At 50.1% G+C, this 12,160-nt stretch overlaps 1 protein-coding gene across 1 annotated transcript; it reads right to left on the bottom strand.

Annotated features, from left to right (window-relative positions):
* Positions 1-1,122: 1,122 nt before the first annotated feature.
* Positions 1,123-10,843, bottom strand: SPATA2 (spermatogenesis associated 2). The gene is made up of 3 exons (XM_006758796.2): positions 10,123-10,843; positions 4,065-4,508; positions 1,123-3,011 (listed from the first exon to the last, which is right to left on the bottom strand). Exons 2-3 carry the CDS (start codon positions 4,398-4,400, stop codon positions 1,791-1,793), a joined length of 1,557 nt encoding a protein of 518 aa, XP_006758859.1. The 5' UTR covers positions 4,401-4,508; positions 10,123-10,843; the 3' UTR covers positions 1,123-1,790.
* Between the last annotated feature and the right edge of the window lie 1,317 nt (positions 10,844-12,160).

The following is a 12,160-nucleotide window of genomic DNA, read 5'->3' as shown; positions in this document are numbered from 1 at the left end:
TCCTGCTTTTGTCCACTGCATAAGTTACGTGGCATCACGGCTGGCTAAGTTACTGTAGTGCTGGAGTGATCTGGAAATGGAAAACTAGAGCTCTCAGGAGGGGGATAGGCATGAACACTTCTGAAATGTGGAAAGGAAGAACGTCAAAGATGAATGCCCCAGAAAGGGGTGGTCTTAGTAATAAAGTTGGTTGAAATTCAGGTTTACATACACATTGAATATCTACATCTGATCTACTAGAGATATAAAAAAGCCATAGAAGATTTGAAAAACCTTAAAATCACTCAACTGAGTTGGAAGAACACCAGCAAATTCACAGTGGCCTCAGGATTCAGCCAGATTTAAATTTGTTCAAGAGCTGAATACCTCCTTCCACCAGAAAACCCACTGAATGTAAATTCCTATAACATTCTGTACATCACAAACATTTATGGCTAGAATATATTATTATTTCACAAGGAACCAGTTTTATTTTCAAACTCTTGCCCCACTCCTGCTCTGCACCCCAAAAGGAACATCCAGGGGTCAGTGATTCACATGAGGAGTTGAAGGGGCCTTCGGTTTTGGAAGTGCTTAGGCTCAGCTGAGAATCTCCAGAGACACCTGTATGATGGGTGCACGCCAATGCCTGCCCACTTTTAGTGCAAAAAGATCGCAAATGTTGCAGAGTCCTGGAAACAGATGAAGAGAAGAGGACTGAGATGGAGGGGTGATGGGAATCCCAAATGAGTTTCCTTCTGAAGCAAGACTGAAGAAGTTTGGAGTGCAAGGTTCACACTCGGCAAGTGGCAAAGACCAGGCTGTAGATCCGCAGGTGAGGTTCCTGACTCGTCACTAGGTTATCAGTCTGCAGGTACACCGACCTCCTGGCCCGCCCTAACCCCCGAAGTGCACACTGGAGGTAGGTGTATAGAGATTAATTGTAGGGAAGACAGTGGTTCTCCACTGACGACTCGGGGATACTGTCTCTGTGCCTCATCTGCCCCCACACTCTGCTCTACCTTCACTGCAGTGAGTGGAGGACACATCACAGAAGGGCATGAGACACTCCCTTGGAAGACTAAAGAACCCGGGCATTTTTATAAATAGCTACATAATATTTTAACCACTTTGAAACGCACAGCAAGTTGATTATTTATTTAAAAATAAACTTCCAAAATTACCTATTTACAGTACAGTAAGAGGGGCATGTGCAAACAACAGAAAGGGGGAGTCAGTCCTGCTGTTGAAGGTCCACACTTCAATATGTTGGAGCAAAGTTCACAAACGCCATGGGCTGAACTGAGTTGTGGTGGCCACAGGATGACATTCAGCTAATACTGTATTTGGGGAGGGAGTGGCAAAGGGGATGAGCCATTGGAAGAGGCCCAGTGTGGCAGGAGGGCTCATTTCACAAGCCAACAGGCCTCTAGCTCACCATTCCAGGAAGTGACCTGGAGGGCCCTTCCTAGTCCAAGTTGGCTTTGTGGTGGGAAGGGTAGATGTGGCAAGAGTCCCTGGGATAGAAATCCTCTTTTTTTAAAAAAAAAGGGGGGGGCGATAAAGAGATTAGAAAAATGAATCTAAATGGAAGTGCCACCCTCTCCCTTGTCAGGCGACAAAGCAGCCATCAGCTGAAATATGTCAGTCACTAAGTGAACTCCTACATGGTGCAGCTGACCCATATCCCCGGCACCTACATGGTCAAGTGCGGTTCTCTGCTTCCCAGATCAATGTATGAACACATCTTCCCCATGAAACCAGAAAGATCAGTGGTGTAGCCCTTGTAGCAGGGAGGAGCAAGGCCCAGTTTATCTATACACGAGATGGGAGAACTGGGTGGACTTGTAGTTCAGCTGGTTGTTAGGCATGAACTTGTGCAGCTCACTCTTTTTGCAGCAGGGGTCATAATGGTAGGCGCTGAGGCAGGCATCACAGGAAACTTTTGAACATTGAGTGCAGGTGTTGGTGGCACCTGGGCGATTACAGAAGCCACAGCGGGAGGTGGCTGTGGTAGAGGACTTGGATTTTGAGTGGGGGTGCACCAGCTGAGTCTGGCCCGCATACTTCTCCCTCAGAGATGACCCATGGGCCAGGCTGTCGTGGGCAGAGGACTTGCTGGGGAAGATGCTGGGCTTGGAGGCTGGGGGGCCGGGGAGCAGGCTGCCACAGCGCTGGCAGAGGGAGGAGCTACAGGACAGGCCGCAGTTTTGGCACTTGGATAGGGCGGACTCTTTGGTGGGGGGCGAGTGCTTATGGTAGAGAGGGTGGGCATCATTTCTGACCAGCCACACATCTGGTCGCAGGGCATCCTGCCTCCGGTACGCAGCCCTAGGTTCTGAGTCTGTGTAGAGATCCACGTCATCCTGAGCAGAGAAGTACGTGCCACGCAGCAGGCCAAGGCCATTGCTGGGGGAGGAGGGTGGAAGGTCATCAGGACTGCCATGGGGGGAGCTGGACATGGTCAGGAGTGAGGGGGATGGGCGGATGATCTCATCCTTGAGGTCATCCCCTACCTCTGCCGCTATAGGCTCCTTCCGCAGGCTCAACGAGGTCTTCAGGGGCGGCTTCCGGCTCTGACTCTCCCAGTAGCTGTCGTAGGCATCCACTGACCTCGAGAGTTTGGTCACACGCGGCTTGTAGTAGTCCTTGGCCCCCCGCTCGCTGGCCGACTTCTGGAGTGCCACTCGAGCCACTGGAGCAGGCAGGTGCTCCCGGGCCTCAGCCCGCCGCCGCAGGGCGTTGGAGCAGCCCCGCACATCCTCTGCACTGCTCTTGCGCTCATTTACCACATCCAGCTCAGAGTAGCCTTTGTCCTTGACTTGGGAGTGGATTTCCAACATCTGCTCACACTCCACCTTGGCCAGAAAGAGTTCAAAGGAGACCATCTTCACCTGCAGGGTCTCCACCAATTCTGTGAGCTTGTACACAGTCCCCAACTCAGGCACGTAGCCCATGTAATTCAGGATGGTTTGGATGTCCTCTTCCAGTAACGTGGACTTGACATAATAAACGAAGGGGCCCGTGTAGGTCTGGAAGGAAGGGGGACAAAGAGGAGGGACTTTCTCTCTGACACACAAGGGAGACTGCCTCAAAGCGCAGCACATCCTAGTCTGAACTGGAAGCAGGAAACCACAGAAGGGAAGGGAGTGATCCCAATAGCTTCTCACTACAGGAGGCAGAGGCTAATGCTTACCAACAGCTCAGTGCCCTGGTGTGAGGGAAATGGTGCACCACTCCTATCTTAAGCACAGGGGACAAAGCTTTCAATTAGCTTTCTACTCGGCACCACAACACTACTCCCTGTAAGGAGCAGGGCAAACTCGGTGAGGAATGAGGATCAGAAGCAGGGCCAGATGAGCAATGAGAATATTCCTTTCTGGCATTTCTAAAAGGTCTGAACAATACAGGTGGAGCAAAAGTGGGTTTTAAATTGTTCATGTGGAAAATAATAAATAATAATACCAGAAAAAACTTGTGTTTCACGTCCTCACAAACTGTAAACCTACTCTTGCCCCACCCTCTATGTCAGACTTAAGATCCTGACTTAGTGAAAACCCTCCTGAGCCATCACTGCCTTCAGAATGATTCAGAATTCTCTCCGATTCCTCCTCCTCACTCCTCGGTTACTACTGGTCCTCTACAGCAGCCTCCTAACTGGTCTCCCTGCCCCACTCTTGCCCATACAGTCTACTGCCCATACACCACCCAGAGGATTCTCTTCAAATGTAAACTAATCATGGCACCGCCTTACTTTTCAATCCCCTTAGGACAAATCCAGGCCCTCTGCCCTGGGCCTCCAGGTTCCACACAACCTGGGTGCTGCCTGCCTTTCTAACCTCCCAGCAGCAGAGGTGAGCTGCCAGAGGTGGGGACCCAGTTAAGAGATGACATTTAACAGACAGGCAAGGTGAGAAGCCATAGGGGTAATTCTGGTTGTTATCTCAAAGGCGTTGGGAAACACGGGAGAGTCTGCAAGCAGAGGATAAATGTGATCAAACTGGCACAAGCCCTCGCAAGACGGACTGGAAGGGACCAGAAAGCAGAAGGGAGACCAGTGTGGAGGGCCCTACCTTAGACCTTACCTTAATGCTTCTGAATTCCTTCTTCCATGGGTAGAGAAAGAGGTTGACACCCACCGTTTCCAGCACACTGAAGGCGCAGTGCAAAGCCCGCAGGCTGGAGGAGCTCAGCGCACGCAAGGAGCTCTCCACCACCTCATAGAACTGGATCAGCCGGAATCGATAAAAGGGATCCACCTTGTGCAGACTGAGCAAGGTCGAGGCTGCCACCCGCAGGTACTCATCATTGCCAGGCCGCTGCTTGCTGGGGGTGGCGTCCACTTTGCCCTCATGGAACTGCACATACTTCCGAAATAAGTCATCCTTATATTTTGTATCCATTGAACTGGGCTTCCCCATCAGATCCAGGGATGAGGGGCTACCTTATCTCCTCCATGGCCTCTGGATTAGAGGCAGGGACATGGCTAGAAGCACTAACATGTTGCCCACCTGGACCAGCGGAGTGTTCTGGAAGGGGAAGAACGAGAAGCAGGTCATCCCTTGCAATGGTCCACATATCAGCTGTGGCAAAACAAAACACAGAACTGGCCGAAGGTACAGTGGGCACCACCAGTCCTGGGCCCCATTTTGCTCATTGATTCAGCACATTTACTGAACACGTACTACACGTGCTCCCAGGTGAGCTCACAAATGAAAAGTACTAGGGGCACATAACCTGGTTTTGTGGGAGGAGTAGTGTTAAAAAAATCCTCCTGAGGCCGTGACAGACACAAAAGATGAGGAGTGTGCCAGGCAAAGAGGTGGACGGAGGGTGTCACAGCAGAGGTGTCGGAAGGGAGAAAGGCCCTGAGCTAACACTATCAGTGCTTACTGTGTGCCAGGGACCTACCTGTACTAACACATTCTGTCTTCTCAAACAACCCTCAGAGATAGATACTACTGTTATCCCCATCTTACAGATGTAAAAACCAAGACTTAGAGACACTAAGAAACTTGTTGAAAGTTACAAAACTATTCAGAAACAGATCTGAGATGAGAGACCTGGCAGTCTGGTTCCAAAGTCCATGCCTGTAACACCACACCCTGCTTTCCTGAGGCAGGAAGGAAAGAGCTTGGCTATGAACAGAAGGACGCCTACAGTGCGGCTGCAGCAGTGAGAGAAGGGGAGATGAAGCTACAGGCAAATGCAGCATCCCATTCCCTAAGGCCTCAAAAGGCACGTTAAGAATTTTATATTTATTCCAAGAGCCATGTGAAGCACCTGCCTGAAGAGTTCAAAGCAATGGGAAGTGGGACATGATCCTATTTGCAATTTTAAAAAGAGACCACGCTGGCTGCTGGCCCCTGGAGAGTGCTTATATCTGCCTGTGATCACCCGCATTCCCCTTTACCTTAAGAGCAGTTTACAGTTCTGCTGGGAGAGGATAGAATGTTCTGAGCTGAGATACACACAATTTATATGCTCTTGCTGTCTGCTTGGCCACCCGTTAGTAGCACATTTACAGATCCAGCAATATTCTTCATGCCACAATGCTGGGAGCAAATTGGATTTATTGAAGGATATTGCCAGGGCCAGGGGCAGGCAATATGGCACAGGGGTGACAAACAGATTCCGAAGCAAGGCTTCCTGGGTGTGAATCCTGGGTCTGCTTTTCTAGGTTACTTTGGCAAATTACTCAACCTCTCTGGGCTTCAGTTATCTCATCTGAAAAAAGGGGTTGATAATAGTACCCAGAGTCCAGAGTTGGTGGGAGGATTGTATGCAATCAGTATGCTGGCTTAAAAGAAGTCCTTGACAGACAAGCAGCCATTCCTGTGTCTGAAGGTGCTATACCCCCCAAGATGCCAAGCTTTCTCAGGAAGGTAAGATCAGAGTGGGACAAATCTCACAGGATATGCATTTTCACACTCACCTGTCCTGCCTTTCCTGATCACAACACCATGCATGCAGGGAGCAGGGCATGTGCTTTAGAAATACCTGCTGTCTGAGTGAAGGAGGCTCCCAGCAGTGGGAAATGGCATTTGACCCCCTGACCAAGGTCAAAGGCTCTACATGGCAGTCTTTCCCTTCCCTCAAGTTCTACCCACATGACCTGTCTGCTCCTCAAATACAACAAGCTCCTTTCTATCTCAGGACCGTGGCACATGTTCCTTTTGCATCTTCTTCCTCTGACTCTTCCCATAGCTGGTGCTCTCCTTCAGGCTTCAGCTCAAATAGCAGCCGTCCCTGACAACCCAGCTCAGTAACTCCCACCTTCCCAGTTCTTTATCCACTCATCCTGGGATAATCACCATCTGAAATCATCACCGTATTTATTCATTTACTAACTTCCTCTCTTTGTCTCCCCCCACTACCCAGTAAACTCCACAAAGGCAAAGCACCACACATCTGTTTTGTTCACCATGTTGCCTAACACAGGGCCTGGCACTTAGTGTTTGATAAAACAGGTTAAATGAATGATGCAAAGGATGTAAGCAATCATGATGCTACCCCTTTAGTTTCTTTAGCTCGCCCAACAATCCTGGCGATCAGCTGGAGAGAGGAAAAGAGGCTCCGAGATAGGATGTGCTCTACGTCCCAAGTAGCTCAGGGTTAGAAAACGGTGGACCCAAGATTCCAAGCCTGACCTTCTGACTTGGAGCCTGTGGTGCTCCCATCACCCCACAATTCCTGAGTTCATCAAGGATTTACGAAGCACCTACCTCGTGCCAGGCACTGGGCTGGAGGCAGTGTGGGCGGATACCAGGTGGTAGGAACAATAAGGGACAGAGTTGAGAAGACATAGTCCTGCCCTCAATTCTAGTTGAAAGACTTTACTGTCCAGTATCAAACTATGTATGTTCTCTTGGAAAACAAAATTGTATTGCAACCTGAGAGAAGACATCACTGTCCTTGCTAATAGAAACCCACAAGCATTTATCACTTCTTATTTATCCAAGGAAAGCTTCCATCCTGCCTCCAGCCCCAAGGACTGCTTGTTGGTACCTGAGAACAGTTTAAACAGAGGGACATCTAGCCTACTAAACACTGCTGTGAGTTTTCATTCAAGAAAAGTCAGCCTTGAGCCCTTAGAACAGTGGTTCTCAACCTTCCTAATGCCGAGACCCTTTAATACAGTTCCGCATGTTGGGGTGACCCCCAACCATAAAATTATTTTCATTGCTACTTCATAACTGTAATTTTGCTACTGTTATGAATCGTAATGTAAATATATGATATGCAGGATGTATTTTCATTGTTACAAATTGAACATAATTAAAGCATAGTGATTAATCACAAAAACAATATGTAATTATAGATGTGTTTTCCGATGGTCTTAGGCGATCCCTGTGAAAGGGTTGTTTGACCCCCAAAGGGGTCGCGAACCACAGGTTGAGAACCACTGCCTTAGAAGATGATTTCTTATTTTTATTTATTTATTTTAAATATTTTTATTGATTTCAGAGAGGAAGGGAGAGGGGAGATAGAAACATCAATGATGAGAGAATCATTGATCAGCTGCCTCTTGCACACCCCCCACTGGAGATCGAACCTGCAACCCAGGCATATGTCCTTGACCAGAACTGGGCCTGGGACCCTTCAGTCCGAAGGCCAACGCTCTATCCACTGAGCCAAACCAGCTGGGGCTCTTATTTTTATTCTTTTTACAAAGTCAGCCACCCTCAAGCTCTGTGTCTGCTGCTCTGTAATCACACCACATCCACACCCTTGTTTGTTGCTAGCAAACAATAAGCAAGGAGAAGGGATCCAAACAGCCTAGTTGGTGTTCAAAATCCTAAAGTCAAGGATGAGAACCCATCTAAGGAGAATCTTGTACCAACCTAGGTAGTGAAAGAAAATGAATGCTAAAAGATAATTAAGGAAAGGAGAGAAGGAAACAATTATTGAGGTCCTATGTGCTAAGCATTGGGCTTTCTGCTTCAACTCCATCATCCCGTCTAAACCATGTAATAATGCTATGAGGAAACCAAGTCACTAAATAATCTGCCCAACAGAGCTTCAAATCAAAGCTGCAATTTGAATTTGAGCTGGCCAATCCTGGCGCCTGTGCTTTTTTCCCATTTGTCTTATTTATTGTTAAAATTAATACCATTCACCAAGTGATTAGTATATAAGGGCCTTCTGCTGAAGCTCAATGTAATTCAATGAAATCCACAGGACAGCCCCAAGATTAAAGGGGAAACTGAGGCTCAGAGAAGCCAAGTCACTTGTCCTGAGTCACAAGGCTCCCTAAGAAGTGGATCTGAGATCTGAACCTTCGTCGGATGCCAAAATCCTGGCTCGAGCTCTCAGCTGCACGGCGTTTAAGCAAAGCTGTCAGCTGGGTCTGCTGGACAGCTCTACTTGAAAGGGCTCAGCTAAGCTAGAAGGCCCTATGGCAGGGAGAGCAGAGTTGAGTTCCAAAATTCCTGTAGTAGCAAAACTCATCTTCCCACACAGAATGGGGCTGGAAGCTCTATGATGTAAGCTTAAGGGCCAAGGGAAGAGGCTGGCCAGAGACTGGCCCGTGGTGAAGCAGCTGACATCATCCGTCCTGATTACATTTTCTGAGAATACAGGCTGCATTATAGCTGGTCATAGCAGGTGTCTTTTCTGAGCATAGAACCAGCAATTTATTTCCAACACTCTGCAAGAACTGAAAACACGCTCACTGCAAAAACAGTGTGGTTGCAGACCAGACAGCACAGTGACAGAAGCTGTTAATTTCTCCAGGCAACCCAAGCAAGTTGGAAAGCCAAGGCGTGCCAGTCTGGCGGAAAAAAAAAAAAAAAATAGGCACTGAACATCCCTAACAAAGTCAGGCAGGTGCTCAGAGCCAAAAGGGTTGGTCAGCACTTCACTGATTTGCTTTTCAAAAGGGGCATAACCTGGACCTCTTATAAAAAGCAAATCAATGAAGAGCTAGATAGGAGGCGGCGGCTTTTTAATTATTATTTTTTAAACATCACAAAGGAAAACTTAATCTGTTTAAAACCCCACTGAATGGAACTGAAATGATTCTGGGAAGCAAAGCATTGGCTTGGCTTTTCCTCAGCTGGCCCATTCAAGCAGAAACATTCCCCAAGCTGCATAGGAAGGCGCCCCCTCCCTGCACAGCGGGAGCTATTTTGGTCACAGCACTGCCCCAGTCCTCAGGTTTACAGATCCCTGGTCTAGCTTCCGCGGGCTTGGACGCCCCTCGGCCTCCCAGCAGCGGCGAGGCCAGAGCAGTTCAACCCTGTCACCTCCTCACCCCACTCCTTTGCACTCATTTCCAAGTCCAAGGCTCTGGGGGCATATCCTAGACAGCTTCCGCTGGCTGTTAAAGGCCAGAGCGTCCCCACACCCCAACCAGACTCCAGAGAAGATCAGAGACAGACAGAGGCCTCCCCAACCTCTGAAAATAACCCCGGCGGTGCTGACATCGGGCTTCCCCGGCGGCAGCTGCCTCTGCGAGGGGCTCTGGAGGAAGCAGTGTCCCCTCCCTGCAGGGGACAGAAGCGGGCGGCGGCTATTCCCAGCCTGGTAACCTTGGAAGGCCACGTCAGTGATAACAAAACAAAACAAACAACAAAAAATCCTAGACCCGAATTCGGGGCCTCCCCCACGGGCCCGTGAATGAACTGACAGCAGCTACCATTTATGGGACGCCTGCTGTATGCCAGAGATGGTGCTCCACAAGCATTAGCTCATTTCATCCCCAGTACAGTCCTAACAGGCAAGCTCACTCCCATTTAACTAATTAATTAGGTGACTGAGGCTCAGAAGACTCAGTGACTTGTCCAAGGTCACACAGTGAGTACAAGCCCAGGTCGGCCGCCAAAAATCGGGCTGAGGACCACTGCGCCGTCACGGCCTCACGGTGGAACCGGGATGTCCTCCTCCTCGGTTAGACGCCAACGAGGGGGTGTTCCTCCTGACTGCCCCGCGCCACCCATGTCTGGTCCTAGGGGTCTGCCGAGCAGTCCCTGGGGAAGCAGGGATCCTGAAGACAAGCTGGGCCCCGCGGTGCGGAGAAGGCGGGCCCGCCCGTCATTCCCGCCGTGCGGGAGGGGACCCCGCTCCCTGGACGCCGAGACGAACGCTCCCTCCGCCTGGGAAAACCCCAGAGGCTGTTTCCGTCGCGGTCACCGCACTTACCCCGCCACTGCCCCCGAAGACGCCCGGCCGAGGGAAGCGAGAAAGAGCCGCGGCCGCCGCCAGACCGGGCCGGGTGGGTTCTCGCCGCTCCGGGCGGCTGCAGGGGCTTGAGACCTGTACCCCGGTGCCAGCGGCGACCCGGAAACAATCGGCCAGGAAATGACGTTCCTCGGAGGCGGGTCCGAAGGGAGGCCGGGCCGCGGCTGCGCGCTGGGCCGGGAAAGGCCGATGCCCACGGGCGAAGGAGGAAGGAGCGGAAGGCAGAAGAGCGGGCACAGAAGCGGCGGAATTTCACTGTAGAGACTGAAAGGCACGACCCGGGCTGGGGCCTGGACCCGGAAGTAAACGGATCCGGAAGTGACGCATGCCGTCCGCCCCTGGCTGGCAGCTAGCCGAGTTGTCATGGGAACCGGTGAGGAGCGGGGCGGTGGAGTACGAGCCGTTAGCCCAGAATGAGCGACCCTGGGCCTCCGCCTCCCGGACTTGCCCTCCGTGGAGATGACCCCGGAACTGTGCTCTCGCCTGCCCATGGCAGAGGCTGACAGCTGGATCCCTCGCCTCCTTTTTACGGGCGGAGAAGCCCAGGCTTAAAGAAGCAAGAGAAGCCGGGATCGCGGAGACTGAATCCAGCCTAGAGAGCACGGTTGATGCTACAGGCTGTCCTCCCAGCTTGGCCTTTGCCACTTACTAGCTGCCTGACCTTGGGAAAGTTGCTTAACCTCCCCGCGCCTCCGTTTTTTCACCTATAAAATGGAGTTGTAATAGTACCGTCTCCTGGGAATTCATGTGAGCATTAAGTTCATATATGGAAACCGCTTATTACAATAGTTGGCAGAAAGAGCTAAATATATTTTCTTTTTAAACCTGGTTAAGTTAAAAGAAATTACCTCTCTCTGCCCTCAATTTCCTTAAATGGAAGTCGGCAGTGGGGAAAATCAAGATAGTGCCTCATTGCTTTTTGACTTTTCAACAGGCACCTGTGGTAGCGGCGTGGGCTACATTGGCATCGATATTGGTGGCTTGTTACTTCATTTCATGGGTTTGTCTTTGCTCCCACCCACACCACCTTGCCCATAAGCTCCCCGAGGACTCGGTTTCTGTGGTTCGCCACTCACTGAATCTCTAGTACATACTCAAGACTGTTGGGCATATTTGCAACTGAACCATTCATTCTATCTCCCTAACTTATCCCAGACATTTATTAAAGACTAGAGCCCACTCCATGCCAAGTTCTCCTCCTCCAACATGCTCTTGGCTCCCTGCACTTCTCATGCTCTTCTACCCTCCTGGCCTCTGTGCCTCTATATGCTGTTCCAACCGTGTAAATATCCGTTTCCTCACCTCATCTCTTCCTAGTTTTTCTGGCTTCCAGCCCCAGCTCAGTCCTCACAGCCTTTCTGGAACCTTTCCCTGATTTTTCCCAGCAAAGACCAGCCTTCCTCTGGTTTCCCCACAACATTCATCATTTTTCTAAAATATTTTGTATTGATTTCAGAGAGGAAGAAGAGGGAGAGAGATAGAAACATCGATGATGAGAGAGAATCATTGATCAGCTGCCTCCTGCACACCCCCAACTGGGAATGGAGCCCAAAACCCTGGCATGTGCCCTTACTGGGAATCAAACTGTGGCTTCCTGGTTCATAGGTCCACTCTCAACCCCTGAGCCACTGGGGCTGGGCTGTCTTTCATCATTTTATCTCAGCTCTTAGCCACAGTGGATTACATTTTTAAACCTGACTCCCCCACAAGACCTGGAGCTCCTTATACATCTTTTCCCTGAGCTCTGAACAAGCCTGTTAGTTGTTCCTTAATTGTAGGATTCTCTCTCAGCCTTGGTGTCCCCAGCTAAAGCCAGTGGGCTCGTCTCAGGAGTCAATGACATAGTACTTGGGGAAGCATTTGGAGAACCAACCACCTGCTATTCAAACAGCAGCGATTACTATATCTGTTGCTGTCTGAGCATCACTCGAGGATTTTATGTACTTCAGCTTTTATCAGCTAATGTTTAAGCTCCTCTCTCATCACCTGCAAGGTGATA

Source organism: Myotis davidii, unplaced genomic scaffold (assembly GCF_000327345.1).
Source record: "Myotis davidii unplaced genomic scaffold, ASM32734v1 scaffold935, whole genome shotgun sequence".
NCBI classification, from domain to species: domain Eukaryota; kingdom Metazoa; phylum Chordata; class Mammalia; order Chiroptera; family Vespertilionidae; genus Myotis; species Myotis davidii.
The sequence above is the reverse complement of the archived record's forward strand: the minus strand, read 5'-3'. Positions and strand labels throughout refer to the sequence as shown.